The 26,460-nt window shown below is 39.7% G+C and overlaps 1 protein-coding gene across 2 annotated transcripts in view; it reads right to left on the bottom strand.

The window, feature by feature from the left end:
• Positions 1–26,460, bottom strand: part of LOC104990345 (chromosome unknown open reading frame, human C11orf49) — a 210,896-nt gene that overhangs the window by 102,802 nt on the left and 81,634 nt on the right. For both annotated transcript variants that reach the window (XM_010842365.1, XM_010842364.1), the window contains exon 3: positions 18,373–18,503. In XM_010842365.1, the coding sequence (XP_010840667.1) occupies positions 18,373–18,503 (131 nt within the window). The remainder of the gene's footprint in view (positions 1–18,372; positions 18,504–26,460) is intronic.

Here is a 26,460-nt window from a genome sequence, read left to right as displayed (position 1 = left end):
CATCCAGAAAACTAAGATCATGGCATCTGGTCCCATCACTTCATGGGAAATAGATGGGGAAAAGTGGAAACAGTGTCAGACTTTATTTTTGGGGGGCTCCAAAATCACCGGAGATGGTGATTGCAGCCATGAAATTAAAAGACGCTTACTCCTTGGAAGGAAAGTTATGACCAACCTAGATAGCATATTCAAAAGCAAAGACATTACTTTGCCAACAAAGGTTCATCTAGTCAAGGCTATGGTTTTTCCAGTAGTCATGTATGGATGTGAGAGTTGGACTGTGAAGAAAGCTGAGCGCAAAAGAATTGATGCTTTTGAACTGTGGTGTTGGAGAAGACTGTTGAGAGTCCGTTGGACTGCAAGGAGATCCAACCAGTCCATTGTAAAGGAGATCAGTCCTGGGTGTTCTTTGGAAGGAATGATGCTAAAGCTGAAACTCCAGTACTTTGGCCACCTAATGTGAAGAGTTGACTCTTTGGAAAAGACTCTGATGCTGGGAGGGATTGGGGGCAAGAGGAGAAGGGGACGACAGAGGATGAGATGGCTGGATGGCATCACTGACTCGATGGACTTGAGTCTGAGTGAACTCCGGGAGTTGGTGATGGACAGAGAGGCCTGGCGTGCTGCAATTTATGGGGTCGCAGATTCGGACAAGACTGAGCAACTGAACTGAACTGAACTGGGTCTTCACTGCTGTATGGGCTTTCTCTAGTTGCGATGAGTGGGGCTCCTCTTCACTGTGGAGCGTGGGTTTCCCATTGTGGTGGCTTCTCCTGTTGCGTTGCAGAGGCCCTAGGGCATGAGGGCTTCAGCAGTTGCAGCTTGGGAGCTCTGGAGTGTGGGCTCAGGAGTTGCGGTGTATGAGCTTAGTTGCTCCGAGGCATGTGGAATTTTCCTGGACCAGGGATCAAACCTGTATCCCCTGCCCTGGCAGATGGATTCCTATTCACTGTACCACCAGGAAAGTCCCTTAATGTCTTTTTAATTATTTATTTAATATTTATTTTTGACTGATGATTGCTTTACAATATTGGTTTGATTTCTGTTATACATCAACATGAATTAACCATAGGTGTATATTCCCTCCCTCTCGAACCTTCCTCCTACTTCCTGCCCATTCCCACCTCTCTGGTTATTACAGAGCCCCAGTGTGAGTTCACTGCAAATTCCCACCGGCCTTCTATTCACATGTTAGTGCATATGCAGCCATGAAGCTCTCTCCATTTGCCTCACCCTGTCTCTCCTCTCCCCACCCTGACCATGGTCTGTGTCTCCACTGCGGCTCTGTAAACAGGTTCATCAGTGCCGTCCTTCTAGATTCCATATATATGCATTAATATACAGCATGTTTTTCTCTTTCAGACTTACTCCACTCTGTATAGGAGGCTCCAGTTCATCCACCTCATTAGAACAGACTCAAGTGTGTTCCTTTCTATGGCCGAGTAGTACTCCATCGTGTATGTGCACCACAGGTTCCTTATCCATTCATCTGTCGATGGACATCTAGGTTGATTCCATGTCTCGGCTACTGTAAAGAGTGCTGCAGTGAACACTGGAGTGCATGTGTCTTTTTCAGTTTTGCTTTCTTCAGGGTATGTGTCTAGACATGGTACTGCTGGATCAGATGGTGGTTTTATTCCTAGTTTTTACAGGAATTGCCATACTTGTTTTCTATAGTGGCTGTATCAATTACATTCCCACCAGCAGTGTACTTTAATGTCTCTTTTTAAAGTAAAATTTTGTTTTTGTTTTGGCCCTCATATTTCATACTCTACTTTTTGACTTTTAGTACAAGAAAGTAGGAACATTATTAATCACGAATTAAAAACCTGTACAGAAAGCCATTGACTGAATTGAAATATGGATTGAAATGACAGCATTAGAGAGCTCATGTACTGAGGGCTTTCATTCTCAATACACTAAAAATAATGAAATGTTCAGAGCAGTCCAATTTCTATGTCACTTTAGAGTCAATATTCAGGATAATTGTGTTTATTTTCCTAAGATATCCTTTTTTAAAATGCTCAAGTACACCAAAATATAATTTGCAATGTATCAAAATAAAGATATAGAATAAACTTGGCAAGAAAGCAAATTTCTCTACCTCAAATTATATTTGCTTACTATTCTAGATAAACTGGCTCCCCACTGTCTTTTCAAATACCATTATTATTGCTTCAGTGCTCAAGCTGCCTAAAACGTCGGCCTGCCCCGCTCCTGGTCAAATTCTGTCCATCTTTCAAGGTCCAACTCGAACCTCCTCTTTCCAGTGAAAACTTCCACACGACCTCTCCTCTTCCTGGTAGCCTCTAGTACTTCTTTGAACCGCACGTCCTGACGCCTGCTCACTCTCTACCACACCGCCCCATAGGAGTCTTCCCAACTAGAATGTGAACACCTTGGTGGCTAGGCCACAGCCTTCTTTTCTAATCCCTACGGCTCCTAGTACCTCTGTGGGCCCACGGCAGATGGTCGAACAAAATCTTTTTTTTAAACAAAAATGGCTTTATTTTTTCACATGATGACAGCTGATGCTTATTGTGTTTCAGGTATTGTTTTTGTTGTTTGTTTGTTTTGGCCGCACCATGAGACTGGCAGGATCCTAGTTCCCTGACCAGGGCTCAAATTGCGCCCCCTGCAGTACAAGTGTGGAGTCTTAACGGCTGGACTTGCAGGGAAGTCCCCCAAATAGCTTTATTTTTACTGTGATTATAAAAATGTTACACAGTCATTATAAAAACTCAAACAATATAAAAATGTGTGAAAAAAAAAAAAGTAAAATCCTAGCACTGAAAGAAAACCACTAATAACATTCTGGTAAACCTCTCTCCAAACATTTTTGTATGCATATAAATACATACAGACATAAAATATATATAAATGGTATTATACCATTCTGCTGTTCTGCCACTTGAGACAATAAATGTAGATTTTCAGAGTCTTCCTAAAATCGTATTACTTCCTTGTCTATCGCTGCTTCCTGAAGTTAATTTTATTTTAAAAACAGAAACACACTTCCAAGGAATTATTGGCCAACTTACATGACAAATAAGGTTTTGGACACTGGGCTTATATATTTTTCAAGTTGCTAATTCTTTTGTCATCAGACCCATTTTGATTATAACTTGGTTAAAGTCATTTATTTGTTCATATTTTAAACGATATTAGACACCTGGTAAACATTTTCGTGGACTTACCCATTAATCTTCATATGATTTGTTACACATCTTTCATGAGGTTTCATTAGTTAAGTATATTGTTATATTCCTTCTGCAAGCGACATAGATGGTGATAAATGCTCTCTGGTATCGCTTCTGTCTCACTTATACAGCCTCTTAGCAATAAAATGCCTTTAAATGAGAGTGGTGATGGCAGATCCTACTTTGTATAACTTGTTCACATGTAGTCTATCAATACTGGGTTTTTGAGAAAGGACAATTTAAAGCTCAAAAGACCCTTCTTGGTCCTGTGTATCTAGAAAAAGAGCACACAGCCCATGGGGTTTCTTCTCATCAATCTCCATGCCAGATGAGAATTTCCCAAACTGGTTTTCAAATCAGGGCAAGGGGGAAAGAGCAGGGCAGGGAATCCTTGGCTGCAACAGCCAGCTCCAAAGAATTCAGTGTGCTGGGAACCACAGCCAGGTGGGTGCGACTGCCTGCGCCCTCGCAGCAGAGCCAGAGAACAAAGATGAAGGGTGAGGAAATTAGAGAGATTCTTAAAGTGACTTCCCAGGAGGACTCGCAGGCCAGCCACACCCAGTCCCTTCATCTTGGTAAATAACTCAGCAAAGCGGCAAATGGCTTTAGCTGAGTCCCTGCAGGAACCTCTCCCACAGAGTTGGGGATTTCTTCCTCATTACTGCTACTTGCAACTTCCCAGACCCACGCTTGCCTGCAGGCGAAGTGTGTGCTTTCCCCAAGTCACGGCATGTTTATCAGAAGATGAACAAACAAACAGCAAATAGCTCTTGGAGGGTTTTCCCTATTTCCTGGCAGCAGAAGGAGAGCAGCTGTTGTATGGTTAAACTGGGGATTTGGCCTTTTTAATGCAGTTTTTAAAGTTTTTAGTAAAAATCCTACTTTCTGTCTATCTCTGATGGTTAAATTGAAATTTGACTTCTTCCAAGATGGGCTTTCTGGAAAGGTACTATAAATAAGCCTGGCCCATGCAACCATTCAGCAGACATTCATTGATTTATTCTCCCAGCCTGTACTGAGCACCGGCAACAAGCAAAGGCACTGAATGGAGCTTCAGAGATAAACCATGCTGTCTCTACCCTGAAGGAAACGAACAATGATACTCACCACATGACACAGACAACGGGCATTGATGAACCAGTTACTATGTGCCAAGATTAATAACTGCTTTAATTTGTTATCTCATTTAGTTTTCACAATGGTGAAGTAGTATATGCTCCGTTTTATAGATGAGAAAACTAAGGCCTGGAAAAAGTAACTTAACCGTGGTTACACAGCTGTACCCAAATTAAAGTCTTCTCTTGAGGGTTTCATATGGAGCTTGACATTACAGATTTACAAGCTGGAGTGAGAGGTAGGAAAGACATAAAAATCGATTTACTCTAACCCGTGAGATGTCTTAGGAAAGAGATTATATGTTTGCTAATAACTAAATGTAAATATAATAGAACAAGTGTTGTAAGAGAGATGACATGTGGAGAGAAGTAAGGCAAGGAGGGGTTGTTTTTGTTTAGTTGCTAAGTTGTGTCTGACTCTTTGTGACCCCATGGACTGTAGCCCGCCAGGCTCCTCTGTCCATGGGATTCTCCAACAAGAACACTGGAGTGGGTTGCCATTTCCTTCTCCAGGGGATCTTCTTGAACCAGGGATCTAACCTGCATCTCCTGCATCGGCAGGCAGATTCTTTACCAGTGAGCCACCAGGGAAGCCCTGCAAGGAGGGGAGGATGTGGGAATCACGAAGACTTTTAAAAGATGCATGACTTGAGCTGGGTTTGTTTGAAGATGTGCAGGAATGTGACAGACTTGCAAGAAAGTTCTGCCCAAATAGAAAAGAAAAAACGAAGGTGTGCTGGGAAAAAGCGTAAGGAGTGTTTGGGGGAAAGTGAATGACTGTGTGTGGTGAGCGTCAGCTGTGAGTAGGAAAGTGGTGGGTGGAAAGGTTAGATCTGGTGTGGATGTAATGTAATGGGATTCACATTTCCAGGGCTGTGCTTTAGAGAGCTGTATTTATACAAGGTCTCGCAGTAGTTCTCAAGCTTCAGTGTGTATCACGATCAACTGCAGAGCTTTGAAAACACATGGGCCCCACTAAAAGTTCCAGAGCAACAGGGACTCTCACAAGCTACAGTAAAATGTGGAAAATGGTGCAGTCATTTTGGAAACCTGGGAATATGTGCTGAAGCTGAACATACACATTCCCAGCAATTCCACTCCTAAGTACATACCTAACAGAAATCTGTGTACCAGGAGACGTACAAAAATATGTTTAGAGCAACACTGTTTGTACTAGCTTGAAACTGAAAACAACCCAAATGCCACCTTACTGCAGAAGGGATAAAAAAAAACTGTGGTTTATATAAAATAGAATTCTGTACAACAATAAAAAAGAACAAACTGCAGCTAACTCCAACAAATCAGAAGTATGATGTTGAGCAAAATAAGCCAGACCCTGAAGAGTGCTCTATGTTCTATGATTCTCGATACATAAAGTTCAAGATCAGACACATCTAGTTTATGGTGATAAATGTTAGACTAGCGGTGACCTAGAGGGGATTCATGACGAGGGGGACCTGGGAGAGACAGCTGGGGTGCTGGTAATGTTCTCTGTCTTTATTTGGAGGGACATCACATGAGTATGTTTGTTTTTAAGAACTCCATTAAGCTGTACATTTATTATTTTGCATTTTTCTCTAAATGCTGTACTGCAATAAAATTTCTTTTACGTATTAAAAAAGAAAAAAGCATAGGTCCCAAACCATAAGATTCTGATTAAATCGCTCTGGGATGGGGCCTGGGCACCAGCAGTTTTTAAAAACTCCCTGAGTGAACTTGACATGCAACCCGGCTTAAAAACTGCTGATGTAGAGCAAGGACTGGAGCAAAAGAAAAAAAGTGAAGAAATTATTCAATACTTCGCACACTTGAGTGATTTTAAGAATCACCTGAAATGCTTGTTAAAAAATAAATTCCCAGGTCCCTCCCCTGCTGACTCTGATTCAGTAGGTTGGAGACGGGATCAAGGAATCTGTCTGTTTGACAACCTCTCCGATGTGGTTAGTTAGGGTTCTAAATTAGGGTCAGGTGGAGGCAGTGGGAAGGAAGAGCAGGTTATGCCAAGCAAAATAAAACTGGAAAAGATTAAATTTTCAACACTACTTACACTTGCTTTTATACACTTCCAGCTTAAAACCCACCAAAACAACCAAATTTGAGTATGCTTTATTAAACTGACATCTTTAACCTAAGGTGGTTTTACTTTGACTCACAGTGTGTAAACTTTAATTTAGTCATTTACTTTTGTTTCTAACTGAATCATGAGAGCAAGAGATTTCAGAAGCCTCAGAGGTACCATTTGGTTTTGGGGTAGATCTGCTGTAGAGAATGGCTTTAATAACATCCCATGGTAAAGTCTCACTTTTTAGCCTAATTAAATAAAAACAAAACCTTCAGTTGTATTCTCAAAGAACTTGAAAATTCTGCTTACGTCCTTCAAAGCTTGAAATATGCAGTAACACAAGTACCATACTTCCCTCGGTAATAAGAATCATGATTTTTTTTATTTTAAATAAAAGATGGAATAACTTTCTCTTGAAGACAGGCAAAGTGGAACTTAAAGAAACTTTCCTCCATCTGCTAAGGCAACGAAAGAAGATAGAAAATCACATATAATTGCGATGCATTCTTAAACCTTAACTCATTTGATCACATTCTGGGCTAGAAAGTTATACACTGACCTCAGAGACTGAATGACATAAAATATATATATGTTCGTTAAGCATCAGGGAGAGAGAACGTGATGCTAATGGCAAGATCACTTGGTGAGAGTCAGAGGACTGGGAGATTTGAGGCTTCAATTTATACCTGTGTGATAGGGGGTGCGTGGAAGCAGTTTTTATTTATTTATTTTTTCTTTAAACAAATTAATTTATTTATTTTAATTGAAGGCTAATTACTTTACCATATTGTAGGGGTTTTTGCCATACATTGACACGAATCAGCCATGGAAGCAGGAGACTAGGGCTTTTACAGAGACACTTGTAAGGTTCTACAGATGTTTAATATTAATACTTTTCTTGTTAAAAAATACGCCTTTATTTAAAATTTATAAGAAAAACAAAATGCACACTAAATAGGTTAGTAGTAAATTTTTAGATATGGACCCCACCAACCTGCGCTCTCGGGTTAACTTCTCCTGGAGCTTCTCCATAAACGTACGTGTGAACGGCACACTGGTAGACGTGTCACGCACGGGGAAGGTTTTCGTCTGCTCTGGTCTTTTCCTTTTCTTTTCAACCCAGGACTACATTAGTATAAAGGTTATGATTACATAACATCTTCAGTTCTACTGGATGAGAGTACAGATGTTACCACCCTCTCCTTGTTCCTACATGATGCGGTCACAGAACCAAAGCAGATCTATTGCTCCATAACATGGCTTGATAGAGAAGGCAGTGGCACCCTACTCCAGTACTCTTGCCTGGAAAATCTCATGGATGGAGGAGCCTGGTAGGCTGCAGTCCATGGGGTCTCGAAGAGTCGGACATGACTGAGCGACTTCCCTTTCACTTTTCACTTTCATGCATTGGAAAAGGAACTGGCACCCCACTCCAGTGTTCTTGCCTGGAGAATCCCAGGGACGGGGGAGCCTGGTGGGCTGCCGTCTGTGGGGTCGCACAGAGTCGGACACGACTGAGGCGACTTAACAAAAACAACAACAACATAGCTTGATAACTATAAAACAGAAGTCTTTAAAGTGCGATAAATGTAGTCATTTTTGTATCGGGACTGGAAAAGCAGGATCAGAAAAAAGCTTATAGCATAGTGGACCACAGGAAACACAGGCCCTGCAGTGCCATCGGATGCTGTGTGGGTAAGCACTGATAGTTGACATCACGCAGGCAGTTTTCAAAACTCTATTGGATAACGTACAAATTGATACATTCTATTAATTTTATTGGGAGAAGGCGATGGCACCCCACTCCAGTACTCTTGCCTGGAAAATCCCATGGATGGAGGAGCCTGGTAGGCTGTAGTCCATGGGGTCGCTAAAAGTCAGACATGACTGAGCGACTTCACTTTCACTTTTCACTTTCATGCACTGGAGAAGGAACTGGCACCCCACTCCAGTGTTCTTGCCTGGAGAATCCCAGAGATGGGGGAGCCTGGTGGGCTACTGTCTATGGGGTTGCACAGAGTCGGACACGACTGAAGCAACTTAGCAGCAGCAGCAGCATTAATTTTATTAGGATGAGGCTTTTAAATTAGACCTTTCAGAGTTATCTGTAGATGTATCAGTAGTGATACTGGAATTTATTCTTTTGCACTAAAGTTTTCTGACTGATATAAGTTGTTGAAATAAGTCAAATAAAGTAAAAAATTACTCCTATTTCTGCCTTATGTATATCCATTAAAGTTTATCAACTTGGAAATCTTGCTAATATTTTAAATAAACTGAATAGCACAGTTTACATTTACAAGACTAACATACTTACAACCTCATTAGTGGTTGTAATGAGATAAAACATTAGTGATGAATCAAAACAGGATTTGGCTTCAACATGCAAAGTAAAATTAATTTTTCTGTCTAAAAACTGTGAGTAGAAAGATGGCTTCTGTATTAGTCTGCTCAGGTTGCTGTAACAAAATATCAGAGAGTGGGTGACTTACTTAGACACCAGAAATTTTTGTTCTTACAGTCGAGGAGACTAGAAGTCCAAGACCGGGGAGCCAGCAGGGTCAGTTCTAGGGAGGACTCAGTCCTTGGTTGTAAAAGGCCATCTTCTCACTGTTCCTTACATGGGGGAGAGAGGCCAGGCTCTCAGCTGTCTCTTCCTACAAGCATGCTAACCATACTGGAGAAGAGCCCCACCCTAATGACCTCACTGAGTCTTTATGACATCCTGACAGCCCCTACCTCCAAACACAGTCATACTGGGGCTTAGGGCTTCAACATATCAATCTGGGGGGACACAATGCAGTTTACAGCAGCCCCTGAGGTATCTGATCTTTTATGAAATAACACTATTGGACAACTCGTATGAGATGTTATAAGATACATTTATTTTTCTCCAAACAATACAGTTTTTAAACTAGCTGGGAAAATTGTTCATTGAGTTCTCCAAAGTGATTACTCACCAATTAGGCAAGTAAATTAGCTTTGACACAAAAATTTACTATCACTACTTTTTTCTTGTTTGGTTGTGCTGCACATTATTCACAATAGCCAAAAGGTGGAAACAACCCAAGTGGCCACCGACAGATGAATGAACAAACAAAGCATGAACTCTACATGGTGGAATATTATTCAGCCACAGGAAGGAATGAAATCCTGATACTCAACATAGATGAACTGGGAAAAGTCATGCTTAGTGGAATAAGTCAGACACAAAGAGACAAATACTGTATGATTTCACTAATATGTGGTACCTAGAATAGTCAAACACACAGAGACAGAGAGCAAAACAATGGTTATCAGTGGCTGGAGGAGCGCAGAAGGGAGAATTATTTTTTAATGGGTAAAATGTTTCATTTTGGGAAGATGCAGACAAGGAGCTGGATGCTGGTAATAGTTTTATAACAATGTGAATATAGTTAATACCACGGAACTGTAACTTAAAATGGTTAAAATGGTAAATTTTAGGTTACTTATATTTTACCACCAAAAGAAGATTTCTCAATTTAAAAAGTGGTTAGAATAGCAAATTATATGTTATGCATATTTTACTATAAAAAAGAGAATATTAAAACCCCCCTAGACTTAGTTTCAAGATGAGAGGACTTCTAAGGGCCCTTCTAATTATGAAATTTTATGAGAGACATCATGATAACAAGGAGAAAAGAGAATCTAGCTGAGGAATAGGATCCTAACTCCGTGTTCTGAATTAAGAGTGTAACTTTACCTTTCAAGTGATTATAAATGGAACAAGAAGTTCTAGCAATGATAGCAAATTCAAATGTCTACAGAGGCCAGGCAGGAAACGTAAGCAGGTGAAGCCAGGCAGCTGGGGATGGTGGTAAATCTGAGGCCACATGCCCTGTCTAAAGAGAGCAGCTGTACCTCCGCCCTGGCGAACTGTCTCTCTGTTGGAATGTGGTTGCAGTATTGGAAGAACTTTCCATTTTTAAGTGAAACTGAATCGAGACTTTTTTGTTAAATGTTGGCATCTAATTAAAAATACATATTTTTTAACAACAGACCAAAGAAAACATATCTGCAGGCCAAGGCACGTCTAGTCAGCTGACCACTAGTTTGTGATCTCTTTCAAACCATAAAGATTAGACCAGAATACAAAAGAAGGGAAAGAAGTATCACCAACCAGACCCTCACCAACATTTAAAGTTGGCTTACAGTTCATGACATAAATCTTTCTAATCCTTGTTTAAAAGCACTAGTGGGTATTGAATATTATTTTAATTAGGTGTCATTTAAAATAGTCTAGTTTTTGGACTTCCCTGGTGGCTCAGTGGTAAAGAATCTGACTGCCAATGCAGGAGACACGGGTTCGATCCCTGGTCCAGGAAGAACCCACATGCCATGGAGCAACCAAGCCCGTGCACCGCAACTCCTAAGCCTGTGCTCTGGAGCCTGGGAGCAGCAACTACTGAGCCCACGCGCTGCAGCTACTGAGGCCCGGGTACCAGAGCCCGTGCTCTGCAATGAGAGAAGCCACCCCAATCAGAAGCCCGAACACCACAGCTAGAGAGCAGCCCCTGCTTTCTACGGCTAGAGAAAACCTGCGCACAGCAACCAAGATCCAGCATGGTCAAAAATAAACAAACAGAAGACGTTATAATACAGTATAGCTTTGAATGGGTTCAGTTGCCACTGGGGCACTTTGAACATGATGTTTTAGTGTGTTGCATATATGAGATGGTCAATAAGTAGCAGCTACTATTATTTTAAATCGTCTCCTACACAATATTAAAAAGTTAGATATGAAAAGCAGATATTTGAAACCGACCCTACCCCTAATAAAAGGGGTGATAATGTAAACCATTCAATACTCTATCCTCTGTCCAGTGACTGGGAAATGGTGAACCTTCATGTTAAATAACAAATCACTTACATATGTTAGGTGTCAGGAATAGCCTCATAAAGGTTACAATTTAATAAAAGAAATGTACATTAAGTTAAGGATCATGCAAAAAAAAATTTAGTCAGAAACTATAATACAGGATGACTAAAAAATTACAGGATGATTTGAAAAGAGTAATGAAGTCATCTAATTCAGATGAGGAAGGGTCACAGAGAAGCCCCCTTTAAGGAGCTGACCTTTAAACTAAGACCTAAAAGGATAAAGAGAGGTCAGCAACCTAAGCGGGCTGAGGAGGCTCGGGTGGGAGAGGAGGTGGTGACAAAAGCATTCCAGAAACGCTTATGTGACGTGCGTGACAGCCCCAAATGACCAGAATAGAAAAAAGGGGAAATTAAATAGAGGAAAAGATGAAAGGTACTGGATGGAGAGAGGGGACAGATTTGAGGCGACATCAGTGTTCTCTCTGGAGAAAAGGTTCTGAAGAAGGAAGTAAAAATGAAAAAAGAAGAAAGTTAGGAAGAGAGAAGAAATAAGTAAAACGGGAGCTAGGAAACAGGAACTTGAGGTTGAAGAAATTATTTCCTGGCCGTCTTGGGCTCCTGGGGCGAATGACGAGAGGTGAAGAACTGGTGGGAGCAAGAGGAGAGAATGGGCGAGAGGAGGCCTCAGAGTGAAGAGGTCACACTTCACTTTGTGTTTGTTTACAAAATTACAAAAGCAGCAAATGCTCTTTAATATTTCAAACAAGACAGCCACCCCACTCCTGCAGTAAGCACCGTTAATCCTCACAGAACGGCTCTTTAGTGGTGAGGATGAGGATTAGTGACAAGCATAATCAAGTGGAAGTTTGATGCAATTACACAGAGAAGTCAGAACAGAAGCTTCATCTCAGCCTAAAACGTCTGCGTGTTCACTTGAGATCACTAAACCCACCATACCATTCGATATTTTAGGGAAAAAGTAACAGGTTTTTATCATATGGTCATCAAGACCTACTGCAATTCCCCCTATTCCGGGAATGTGAACTCCTTTTATAAAAGCAGGGATTTTTTTGTCCCCCCTAATCTCTGATTGGGCTTCCCTTGTGGCTCAGCTGGTCAAGAATCCACCTGCAATGTGGGAGACCTGGGTTCGATCCCTGGGTTGGGAAGATCCCCTGGAGAAGGGAAAGGCTATCTACTCTAGTATTCTTGGGCTTCTCTTGTGGCTCAGCTGGTCAAGAATCCGCCTGCAATGCAGGAGACCTGGGTTCGATCCCTGGGTTGGGAAGATCCCCTGGAGAAGGGAAAGGCTACCCACTCCAGTATTGTGGCCTGGAGAATTCCATGGACTGTATATATATAGTCCATGGCATTGCAACGAGTCGGACACGACTGAGCGACTTTCACGTTCACTTTCAATCTCTGATTATCAGACCACAAACTCCATGAGAGCAAGAATTTCTGTCTAATCCCACACACTGCTGATCGTTGTTTAGTTGCTAAGTTATGTCTTTCGCGACTCCAGGGACTGTTAGCCCACCATACATAATTTTTTTTAGTGAATAAATACACCTAGACAATGAAGACAAAACCTCAGCAAATCCAGAGTAAAACCTAAAAGGTGAAAGGGAAAATAAAAGGAAAGGAAAAAAGGAGGGGAGGGATAAAATTGGAAATATTCAGCTTCTGGCATTCATTTTCGACTCTTTGCCATACCCTACACTCACAATAAATCTGCAAGTCCTGTCAAACCCACTCCTTAAATAACTTTTCATCTCCACAGCCACTTCCTGTTTGATTACAATTATCTCCTGTCTGGTCTCTGGCTTCAGTCTTACTATCCACCTTCCATTCTGCTTCCCATGCTTGTGCCAATGTCAGAAGTGAAAACATCACACAAATCGATAGAGTCCTGCCATGTCCAGGAGACGGCACGAACTTCAGAGGACACAGAGCCCTTTGACACTGGGGGTAGCATGTGTTCAGTCTCACAGAGTCGTTCAGATGTGGCCTTGGTGAACGAAATTATGCCAGTGGCAGCAACATGGCTGGACCCAGAGATTGTCATAGTGAGGGGAGCCAGTCAGAAAGGGAAAGCAAGTACCGACCCAGAGATTGTCATAGTGAGGGAGTCAGTCAGAAAGGGAAAGCAAGTTCTGACCCAGAGATTGTCATAGTGAGGGAGTCAGTCAGAAAGGGAAAGCAAGTACCGACCCAGAGATTGTCATAGTGAGGGAGTCAGTCAGAAAGGGAAAGCAAGTACCGACCCAGAGATTGTCATAGTGAGGGGAGCCAGTCAGAAAGGGAAAGCAAGTACCATATGATGTCACTTGCATGTGGGACCTCAAATCTGACACAAAGGAACTTATTTACGAAACAGACTCACAGACACAGAAAACAAACTTCTGATTACCAAAGGGGAAGGGAGTGCGGGAGGGATAAATTAGAATTGGGATTAGCAAATCAGATTAACAAGATCCTGTTGTATAGAACAGGGAATTATATTCAATATCTTGTAACAAAGATAAAAGAAACATAATGCAAAACAGTATGTATATATGTATAACTGAATGACTTTGCTGTACATCAGAAATTAAGGCAACATTGTAAATCAACTACAATTCAATAAAAAAAAGTGTGGCCTTTGTCAAGACTGAAGTTTGAATATGAGCTGTGCTACTTACAAACTGTATAGCCTGTGCGAGTCACTTAACTTCTCTTAGTTTCTTTAGGAGAACCAGGATAATAATCACACCAACTCAAGTTTGTCGTGTGAATGAAATAAATGAATACGTGAACAGAATTTCTGTTCAGTGGCTGGCACAATAAGCATTCAGTAGCATTTTCTGTTGCCACATAGAACTTCTTACCATTTCCCAAAGGAACCATGGTGTTTCATGTTATATTTTCAAAACTGCGAGAGTTTTCTGTTTAGAACGTACTCCTTTGCTCAATAGCCTTCTACTAGTCCAAGGTCCAGCCTCATTCTCTTTACTTCTTTACAGCTTCTCCAGCGTCTGCAGGAAGGACTATTTCTCTCCTGTGCGGTCACTGACTCTTATACAGACTTCAGTGATCACTTACGCTGCATGGAGACTACTTCCAGGCTGCTCTGTTTCTTCTCCCGGAACTCGAGCTCCTTGAGGGCAAGCACTGTCATTTACTTATCTGTATTTCCAGCATCTTACACACCCTCCAGTAGAGAACACCTTTACATTAAAAACACAATACTGTCTCTAGTCAGTTTTCTCTGGCTTCTCTGGCATTCCTTGATCACACACTTTTAGGTGTGTGACCTAGACCAGTTATTTAAATTTCAAAAATCTCAGCTTCATTTTCTGTGCAGAGGAGATAATGAAAGTATCTACTTAATACATAGGATTAAAAAGTGAGATAATCTACTTAATAAATATTAAATGTTATCATTATCAATATTTTTATTTCTGATACTATATTTTATATGTCTAGAAATTCCATTTAGGTCTTCCTAATATCTTTCATTTATCTCCTAGTCATATTCATGTTTTCCTTACATACTTGAGTACATCTGTACGACTTAACTGTTTAAAGGTCCTAGGCAGCTAGTCCCCCATCTCTGTCATTTCTGAGTCTGTGTTTCTACTGATTTGTTTTTTCTCCCCGTTATGCGTCATATCTTCCTGCTTCCTGTACGTTCTAGGTGGACACCAGACTTCGTGAATTTTACGTTGCAGAGTGCTGGATTTTGTTGAATTCCTTTAAGGAGTATTGAATTGTGTTTTCATGTGCAGTCAATTGCAGATCAGCCTGATGCTTACTTCAGTGGCTGAGGACTCAATCCGATGCCCTGTGCGGTTTGAGGTTTCTCCACTCCAACTGGTAGAAGTGTGAACTAGCCCTGTGAACATGCCAGGAATCGTCTTGCCTACTGTTTTCCGGTCGGTCTTTTTCCAACCCACACATGTGCATAGTTTGTAGCCAAAGACTCGAATACCTCCTTGCATCTCTGGAGCTAAGTGAGCAACATACTCCTCTCTAGTACTTGGCCCTGCAAATGCTGGCCACCGCGGCCTCCCTAAACCCCAGCCCTCGTCTCCTCAACTCGTAAGACCCTCGTGATCTCCCTGAACTGTCACTTGGCAACTGCCTCTCAGAGACCACAGTTCCACATTGATTGTTGGTCCAGTGTCTGAAACAGTTGTTCCAGACATTTTGTCTGTTTTTCTAGTTGTTTATAGCAGGAGGACACTTCCTTTAGCATCATTATTTTATTAAAGAAACATATATATTCCTTGGTAAAAGCACAAAGCTCAAAACTAAATTCTCATAAACTGTGAAAATCAACTGTGGACAAAAGCTCTTTGAGCCAATATCCCTAAACAGAAGTAAAGATTTACTTCAGGGGAATTTCAGTCTTTGCCAGACGTGGAAAATTTAGATTAATCTTTCTGTATTGAAAGAAATACCAAAGTGAGAAGTCGAATTTTGAAGGCTCATTACATTTGAGTAGATCTTTTTGCTTCCCAGAGCCTAAAGTTGTCTAGATAGCAAGAGATTCACTACAGTTTTCATGAGGTTATTTGACTTCCAAACCTAGGGAGATGAGTGCCATTCGGGACTCAGTCACGCAGGAACGACACTGCAACTCCGTGCTGCTAGAACCTGGGATGAAACTTTTCTTGCCAGAAGGGGTCAGGGCCTTACTTTTCTACAGGTGGCTTCACTTTTAGATATGTTAGGCTGGAACTCTGCGCTTCTCTTGCTACCTCCCAGAAGAGTTAGTTTCCTCTCAATGATGCTAAAACATGTACATGATGTTCTAAGGAAGTCATCTGCAGGAGAACAATATAATAGCAGCTCCACTGAGTAGGCGTCTGGTACTTGGCATTCTAATTGAAAAAATGGGGCTTAATAAATACTTTCCTTTGGAACCATGCCTCTGAGTGTTTTTGCTCATTCTGGATGAAAACTGGGGACTGACACCTTCTGGGACAGAATGATGTTCTACAGTTTCCTGGAAGAAACTAAGAATATATTAAAACTATTTAACCAAAGACCTGAGGGTCACCTAGACATAAATGCTGTCTTTGGTGTTTAAGAAATCAGAGACTGATTAAGAAGCATGACAATAGATATCCAGCATAAAATCTAGGTCCTTTTGGTAGCACAGGAGAAATAAGGAGAATCTGGGGTTGCCTCTTTTCAGCAGCTGAATGAATCATTCCTTGATGCTGCTGCTGCTGCTAAGTCGCTTCAGTTGTGCCCGACTCTGTGCGACCCCATAGACGGCAGCCCAGAATTTCCTTCTCCAAATTTCTTGGTGGCTCAGTGGTAAGCTAATCTGCCTGCAATACAGGAGACTTGGGTTTGATCCCTGGGTCGAGAAGATCCCCTGGAGGAGAGAATGGCAACCACTCCAGTATTCTTGCCTGGAGAATCCCACGGACAGAGGAGCCTGGTGGGCTACAGTCTCTGGGGTCCCAAAGAGTTGGACACGACTGAAGCAACTGAGCATGCACACACACAAAAAAGATAAAGAAAAGGACACTGCGTATAGTCCACTGCTCCATGGATCCATAATCATGAGAAGAATTAAGGATATCTGAGGACTGTTTTCCATAGTTATCTTCATGTGCTATTTCACAGAAACCAACTCTAGCTATACGCACCATTCTTCAATATAGTGAGTATTCAATATATATTTGCTGACTGGTTAAGGGACAGAGAAGGGATTAGGAAAGATAGGTTCTGGAAAGATAGGAAAGATGAAATAGTACAAAATTCACCGATACACTCATAGCTCCCAGCTTATGTGGAGATCAATGAGATAGTGTTTCTGATCTAGTTCACTTAAAATCTCATTCACATTGTTTTTTGCCTACTGTCATTTGTAAAGAAGACGATGCTATTCTCAGTACACTGGCACAAGAGTGTAACTTAGACGGATGATCTCTCGAGTTACATGTCAATAGCAGAAATAGAGGTCCCCTGGTGGCTTAGCCGGTAAAGTGTCTGTCTATCAATGCGGGAGACCTGGCTTCAATCCCTGGGTCGGGAAGATTCCCTGGAGAAGCAAATGGCAACCCACTCCAGTACTCTTGCCTAGAAAATCCCATGGACGGAGGAGCCTGGTGCAGGCTACTGTCCATGGGGTCGCAAAGAGTACCAGTAGAAATAGAGTACCAGTAAATCTGAGTTCTATTTCCATCTTTGCTACTGTGAAATCATTTTGCAAGTTACACAATTTTGCACTTTATAAAATAGGCACAATAATATCTACCTTATCTATTTCTTAGGATAGTGAAATGATTTAATAAGAAAATAGGCAGAAAGATCTTTAAGCAAAAAAGTTTCAGTGTCTATATATAAAATAGCAATACCATCAATTAGATGAGGGTAGGAAATCTTGCAAATTCAATAAAAGCAGGGAGCATACCTATTCACTTACTATAACCCCAGAGCCAGGCACATGGCAAGTTTACCAGAAATACTTGTTGCATGAATGAGGAAATCGTTTTAGCCTTCCTCTCTACTTTAAGTTACCATTCCTATAGAAACTGTCTTAAAGGCATTCAATACTTATTTGGAAAAGCACATAAGATGAAAACAGGAATAAAAACAAGTCCTTTAAAACAGATGTGAACAGAGGTTTTGATATAGTCTAGGTCTGAAAAGTTTGGAGTAATTAAATCTATTTTAGTAGTCTAAATGTAAGAATGTAATCTAGTGTCATTTTTTAAAAAGAAGCTCTCACTAAGCTTTCACACTTCACCTCAGCAAAAGTAAGGTCTCAGTCAATATAAGGCATTTTCAATCAGCATTTTTCTTAATATTTTCCTTGGGTTATAATCAAAAAGATGCAGAACCAACATGCAAATTGATCTTAAGTTTAATTTGTTGTAAAATAGGAATTATAGTATCCACCAGAGAGAGATGCTGTGAAGATTAAATGAATTACTGCACATAAAGCTACACTTGGACCTTAACAAGTATCGTCAGTGATGGTGATAGTATTACTGATGGCAGTGTCTCTGATACAGACAGATAGCTCCTTAAAAGTAACGTGTTCCAAGAGCCTTGAAGCGCATGCGCTACAACAGTATTTATGCTGAGCAAGAAGAAAGAAGTTTAGAGGGAATAAAGGAAGGCTAGGAAAGAATTCGGGAAGACTTACCGCCATTTTTGCCAACAGTTCGGAAGCATCTCCAGAAGGCGCGTAGGAATGATGCCCTGTTGTGAGGGGTGGCTTGGATGAAGCTGAATTCCCGGAAAAGAATATGAGTTCCCTGACATACACTGTTAAAACTGCAAAGAGAAAAAGCAAGAAATCATCACTAGATGGATAGTTACAGAAGACTGGAATTAGAATAAAAAGTCAAGAATATACAGAACAACTGCCCAGAGAAAAATCTTTTCTCCAACAAAACTCTGTACTACAGATTAGACCAAGTTGCTGTATGAGGAATTCTCTTCACATAACTCTATCTCTTTGGAAACTCCTGGAGTCCAATTCCTCTGAATGCCACCTCGTGTGTGTGTGTGTGTGTGTGTGTGTGTGTACACTCTAAGGAAGCTTTAATCAGTTGTTGGAACATCTCATATAGAGGGAAATCTTTGTCTTTAGCTCGATGATAAACTGGCACTCATATCCTCTTGGAGAATACTTCTCCTTCTACCCCATTTGAAATTATGTTTCCTTAATGACATTCTTTTTATCTTCTCTCCGGCCTCTACCTGGAGAAGGAAATGGCAATCCACTCCAGTATTCTTGCCTGGGAAATCCCATGGACAGAAGAGCCTGGCAGGTTACAGCCTATGGGGTTGCAAAGAGTGGGACACGACTGAGCGGCTAAACAATTGACCTATATTAGGTGCCTTAAGAACAACGTGGCTTATGGAAACACAACTGGATTGTCTGTTCCAATTTGGGGGTGGCGTTGTATACCTCTCTGACAATCACCTTAGAGGAAAGTCCACATGCCAAAGATATAAAAGGTTCCAGACAGACACTAAAGGCAAATAAGGAAAACAAGGGTAGAAAGTGGCCCCTGAATGGGAGTAAGAAGCAAAGCCCCAGGGCCCGAGTGAGTCATTGTTTAAGCTGGGCTGGGGAAGGGGAAAAAATACACTCCATTGCCTTCGGGTTCTTCTGCCAAAGAAATAAAGACTGCAGAGCCTGGCGTAATCTAAAAATGGAAAATCCACCAAAGAATAGGCAATTATCCAGTAATCATCACTACCAAAGACAGACTTCTGGTTCCAGAAAACTCCTAAAGTCCCTGACAAATAAATCATGAGTGGAAAATATGTTAATCTTTGTAGAGAAGCAGACATTAAACTGAAGATGGCAAGCAATAGAGGGATAGTGGTAATTCCAAATGCCACTTTTCATTTGTTTATTTAAAGGGGGAAAATATTCTGAGTCTCCGAACTGAACAGGAAAAAAATGTCAGGAGCCATCTAATCCATTTTCCTTTTCCCTGACCAAGTTTAGAGGGAAGTGTCTAATCTGTCTTTAACATGGAGCATATTATCACTTGGGATAAAATTAGCCTCTTTCTGTTAATATTAACAACACTGTATGAAAAAGAAAATTACATGCCCTTCTTTCCCTATGGAAAACGAGCTTAGAAATCTTACTTCTAAGATACTATGAGGAAGTATGAGGACAACATCTGGCAAAGAATTAGAAGAGAGATTTTTAAAAAGCAATGAAAGTGTTAACCTAATTATGCAGTTTGCAGTGCTGTAGTCTTGAGTAAAGGAAAATGAAAAATAAAGCAAATGAGCTGTTACAGGTAAATGGAGTAGGCCACATTTCCAGCAAATGAAGTCTAGCAAATGATAACATTTGAGCCTAAATTTATGAAGCTACCAGCAAAGAATTAGTCCCAAAGTGTACTGCACGCCCCTCAAGGGAAACAAGCTGGTGTCTAGGTCATGGTCTAGGGTAAAATGGAACTAATACTAGTGAAATTCTATTCTTCGTGCAGCTTTTAAAAAAATAGCTTTTTTAAAACTAGGGAGTAATTTACGCATTGAAGAATCTAGCTGAGCCTCATTTACAGATGAATACAAATATACACAAGAATTTATAAAATAGGAATTTTATACAACAGGGCAAGTCAGATAATATTGAATATAAAAAGATTTAGAATTGTGTTTACACTACCATCTTTAGATAACTCATACCAATAAAACTCACATTTAATTAAAAATAAAAATAAGCAGGAATTAGCGTGGCAGCTTATTAGTATGGAGATCATAATCACTACCTAAGGAGTTAATAGACAATCTTAACACAGCCAGTGAAATTCTTTTAGATAAGATGGCTGTAAAGAAAAAGTAGAAAACACAATTACTCCAAACTTCACTGTTTTTCTTCAACCTGAAATATCTTTTTCCTACCACCCCCACCTCTTAAATTCTATCCAATCTTCTAGGACCATCTCAAATACCATGTGTATGAAGTCTTTTCCTGATTTCCCCACCACAGCCAATTCCCATCATATATCACTTACAACTCTCTTGATGATACTCACAATTTGCTGCCTTGTTTTAAAGTGACTGGATTTATTTTCTCTATTAGATTCTATACAGTAATCAATTCGTTTGTACTCATCTTTGTCTCCATTACATTACCTAACATGTAGTAGATACCGCTTAAGAAAGATAAGAAAAAAACAGATGACTGATACCAGGAAGAAAGTATTAGGATTTATGTTTGTAGCCAGCCATACTAGTGATACTGAAAGTCAACATTCTATGATCTTTTTAAAAGTCCAGGACTTTGGTCTGATATTAGTGTTGTAATTCTGCAATACTAGCATTTTTTTTTGATTGGTATTTGCCTGGCATATTTTTTCCATGCTCTCTGGCATATTTTTTTCCATGCTCTTAATTTCAATCTTTTTGCTAATTTTAAAAAGGTAAATACTCTTCTGAGTAGTAAATAGTTGGATCTTGTTTTTTTACCACACAGAGTCGGACACAACTGAAGTGACTTAGCAGCAGCAGAGGGGAGAGGGGTAGAGGGAGGGGTAAAATAAATGGATAGGATTCAGACATATAACTACAAGGTATAAAGTAAATAAGTTACAAGGACGCAATGTACAGCACAGGGAATATAGCCAATATTTTATAATAACTTTGTATGAAGTATACTCTATAAAAATATTGAATTATTATGCTGTACATCTGAAACATAATATTGTAGGTCACCTATACGTTAATAAAAATTAATAAATAAATAAATAAAATTGGATCACAAATTTTGAAAAAAAAAAGTCCTCAAGCTTACCTGTAAAACCAAACATAAAAGTTCCTAAAAATATCTTAAAAGGGCATGCAAAAGTATACCAGATGCCTGCCTCAAATGGAGTTCTCCAAAACCATTATTTAAATTTCATTCAGTAAATTCTTTCATTTTCTGTAAGTTTTTAGTTTTATTCCCTTGAGATTTCATTTTTTTTCTACTCTGAAACAATTTCAAATTTACAGAAAAGTGACAAGAATAGCACAAGGGATTCCTGAATATCCCTCACCTTGATTACCTGGTTGTGAATATTTTACTACATTTGCTTTCACTACAACATTCTTCCTCTCTCAGTCTCTATCACACCCATACATACATGTATAAATATATATATATATATACATATATTTCACAACTATTCAAGAATAACTTGTGGACATGATGCTCCTTTACCCCTAAACACATTATGTATTTCCCAAAAAATAAGTAATTTTCTTATGTAACAATAGTACAATAAACAATACAATATCATTGATATAACACCTTATTTTATATAATAAAATTGATATAATACTTTGATCTAATCTACAGACCTTATTAAGTTTTCACCAACTGTTTCAATAATGTCTCCTTTACAGGAAAAGAGAATTCAAGACAAAACATTGCCTTCGGTTGTCATGACTTTTTAGTCTCCTTTAATCGGAAACAGTTCCTGGGTCTTTGTATTTCATGACACTGACATTTTAAGAGTACAGATTTTACTCCAGTTTGGGTTTGTCTAATGTTTCCTCACTATTAGGTTCAGGTTATACTCTTTTGGCAGGATTATCACGGAAGTGATGCTGAGTTTTCCTAGCGCATCATATCAAGAGGCACTTGCTGTGGATTAATCTAATTATGGTGATATTAACTTAGATTATTTAGGTAAAGCAGTGTCTGCCAGGTTCACCCACTGTAGAGCAGTGAACTCATCCTTTGTAATGAGTAAGTATCTTGTGGGAAATATACTGTTACTCTTCAAACCTTCATTTACGACTTTCAGCATCTAATGATAATTCTTGCCAGAAGCAATAAAAATTATGATGCTTTTGCCAAATGGTGATTTTCTACCTAATTACATCATTTCATCTACAAGTTTGTTTTCTATAATAAAGAATAGGTAGATGTATATGTTTTTATTTCCTATTCTTTCTTATGCTAAAGTTAGCATAATACAGGTGTTCTTTCGTCCAGTTCATAGGTGTATCTGATGATTTCTTTTTAAGATGTCATGAATAAAAAGTTCAGGAACTCTCTGGATCTTTGCGAATAATTTTTAATCCTAAAAGGTATAAATAAATTTATTAAAATGAAGTTGTCTGAGAAGAAATGTCTCAAATTGATTTTAACAAGAAAATAAGTTAATTAAATTTCAGTTTTACCATTTTATTTGCTTACTATTTGATTAATTCTAGAGTATCATATCAAAAAATACAGCAGAAGCTGTTTAAAATTAATGACCTTTATAACCAGACATTTGTAAGCATGTTAAATAGTTTTGATACAATTTCATTTTCTCATTTAATAACAAAGGTTGTTTACATAGAAAAAAGTCAACAGACTTCTATTAAGTGGTATCTGTTTTCTCCAGAAAAACTAAAGAAGTTCTAAGGATTCATTTATGATATAAATTTCACATAAATATCTTAATTTTGAATATTAAAAAGCAAAAGGTTAGAACTGATTTAAGTTACTTTGGTTAAGTAGTCAGTAACTGAAGGACCGTCAAAGAAAGAATTAAATATAAATGTAATCATAGTAGATTTATATACATAGCCATTCACATTCTATATAGAGAAATAGCAAAGAGCAAAAGGACCAAATTAAAATATTCCAGCTCATGTTCAATGTGCCAAGAGGCAAAAGTTCAAAGCTCCTATAATACTTCATATCTTCCAGATACTCTTTGCTCTTCCTCAAAATGAAAACAGCCAATGAATCTTGACCTACACGGTTAAATTGGATTGCAACAGTTCCTTCTTCTTAGGCCAGTCACTTATCTCCTTTTTTTCTCTCTAAAATCAGGCTAGCTCATTAGAGTATATGATCTTCTTTTAGAATTGGAACTGCCTTTTGCCGTTTCAAGATGAGTTTTATTTGCAAGAAATCCTAAACAGATTTATCAAAGAAGCAATCTATGAGAACAGACCACACCCCATTATGCAGAACAAACTGGCCACACCAAGGTGATAAATATACAGGGTGTAGACCAAGCTCTGAAAAGTAAATAAGATCAGAGATCCAAAATACTTTAGAAAGAATCATGATTTAAAGTAACCCTTTACTGTTTCTGGAAGCAGAAGGAAAAAAGATATTCCCTATAGAGGGAATAGAAAAGAAACCTTTTGTGGCCTATTTCCCACTATCAAATTGGCAAGACTAACAGACTGGAGTTTTGTTCTGCAAAAAGTCGCCAAACCCTAAAGATATATTCCCGTGGCATGATTTGGTCCCCTGAACTAACTATGCCTGTATTTGTTCTTTCCCGCCTTATGAAATTCAGATGAAGCCTAAAGCGCTTAAATGTTTTCTTTCCATTGCTTTTCTGCTATAGAGTTCTGCAGGGCCAACTTGATGAGAGAAGTCAGTGAAGCATGTCAGCTTGGCCTATGTTGCAGCTTAGACAACACACTTGAGCAGAAGTTGTCTCACACCAGTTTCTTTCTCATAGTGCTACAAAGGAATTTCTGCACAAAAGTTTACTGCGGAATTTCTAAACCTTCTCTCTCCTGGGCTGTTATAATCTATTGTTCAATATACAATGTACTCACAACAGGAAACAAATCAATGAACAATTCGATTCTGTGTCCACAGGGAAATCCGACCAAGTCTTTACTGTCTTTACTGTACAGTACGTGTGGAATAGGTTCTGCCCAGTTCATGCATCAGGTGAGCTGGCTGCAGGGTCTCTTCTCTGTTGGGCAGGAAGATGTGAGTGTCAGCAGTATAGAAAATGGACATCTGCCGTGCTGCAGGCGGGTGTCCACCATCCTCTTCATCTTCTCATTCTCAGCTAAATTAGGAGTAGAGTATCTGAGATCACTGGCTTCCAAACAAACAAATGAAAAAATCTCCAATTGACGAAAAAATTCAACAGGGACTAATTGATCTTCAGTCACTGACTAGGGACAGGTGAACCAACCTGTGAGACCCGAGCTGCCCTTGTGGTGGATGAGAGCAGTAATCTCTGCAAGAGCGGAACCACTGAACCAGAAGCTTATCAGTTCACTCTGAAGACAGCACTGGCATTTCATACCAGGATTCTTTTTTTTTTCCCTGCCTGACTGAGTAATCCTTAGTAGCAGAGTTAGTTTTCAGATCATGATATCAGTGAGATCACATCGAACTGCATTATGAAGAGAAAAACTCATGAGACGGCCTCGTAGGCCCCGAGAGCTGTGAAAAGTTTTGCAATGGGAGGCATAAGTAGTGTCGAGTTTTCTTTCCTCAGTTACTTCATCAAGTGCTCTTCTGTCACCAAACTGCAGAATGAATCTACTTCAAGCCATGGATTGTGCCACCCTGGGCATCTGATGCCAAGAGGAAAGGAGAGTGTTTGTACATAGGGTGATCACTGAGCAAATTCTCACATGCTGCTTCTCTGAAAATAAACTGCCCTCCACTGGATCTTTGTTTCTAATTCAGTAAGGACCCCCTGCCAGAGTTAAAAAAAAAAGTTTCAAACTCCCTTTTCAAGTATTCCAACTTCAACACTTATTGCTGAAGGCCTGGTATGCTACAGTAAACTCCCAACTGCATATAAACTCCTTACCCACTTGCACTAATGGAGAAGTAAGATGATTCATTAACATCTGTTACTGTCTGTAGTTGTAAGTGTTAAGGAACATTACTTTTAAAAATGGTTGTTTACTTCATGCCAGTAGAAACAGGCAAATACATGTAACTCAGGACGGGAAATCAATGCACAGAGCACCAGGAGACAATTACTAAATACATACTTTTTATGGCATGTTAGAAATTTAAATTATAAAAAGACAATGTAGCAATTTAGAAAATGCTTTTCTTTTTTTTTTATTTTATTTTTAAACTTTACATAATTGTATTGGTTTTGCCAAATATCAAAATGAATCTGCCACAGGTATACATGTGTTCCCCATCCTGAACCCTCCTCCCTTCTCCCTCCCCATACCATCCCTCTGGGTCGTCCCAGTGCTCTAGCCCCAAGCATCCAGTATCGTGCATCGAACCTGGACTGGCATCTTGTTTCATACATGATATTTTACATGTTTCAATGCCATTCTCCCAAATCTTCCCACCCTCTCCCTCTCCCACAGAGTCCATAAGACTGTTCTATACATCAGTGTCTCTTTTGCTGTCTCATACACAGGGTTATTGTTACCATCTTTCTAAATTCCATATATATGCGTTAGTATACTGTATTGGTGTTTTTCCTTCTGGCTTACTTCACTCTGTATAATAGGCTCCAGTTTCATCCACCTCATTAGAACTGATTCAAATGTATTCTTTTTAATGGCTGAGTAATACTCCATTGTGTATATGTACCACTCCTTTCTTATCCATTCATCTGCTGATGGACATCTAGGTTGCTTCCATGTCCTGGCTATTATAAACAGTGCTGCGATGAACACTGGGGTACACGTGTCTCTTTCCCTTCTGGTTTCCTCAGTGTGTATGCCCAGCAGTGGGATTGCTGGATCATAAGGCAGTTCTATTTCCAGTTTTTTAAGGAATCTCCACACTGTTCTCCATAGTGGCTGTACTAGTTTGCATTCCCACCAACAGTGTAAGAGGGTTCCCTTTTCTCCACGCCCTCTCCAGCATTATTATTTGTAGACTTCTGGATCACAGCCATTCTGACTGGTGTGAAATGGTACCTCATAGTGGTTTTGATTTGCATTTCTCTGATAATGAGCGATGTTGAGCATCTTTTCATGTGTTTGTTAGCCATCTGTATGTCTTCTTTGGAGAAATGTCTTTTTAGTTCTT

The sequence above is a fragment of the Bison bison genome, unplaced genomic scaffold, assembly GCF_000754665.1.
Source record: "Bison bison bison isolate TAMUID 2011002044 unplaced genomic scaffold, Bison_UMD1.0 scf7180017864178, whole genome shotgun sequence".
Taxonomy (NCBI): Eukaryota; Metazoa; Chordata; class Mammalia; order Artiodactyla; family Bovidae; genus Bison; species Bison bison.
Note: the sequence above shows the minus strand (reverse complement) of the source record. Positions and strands in the feature narration are given on the sequence as shown.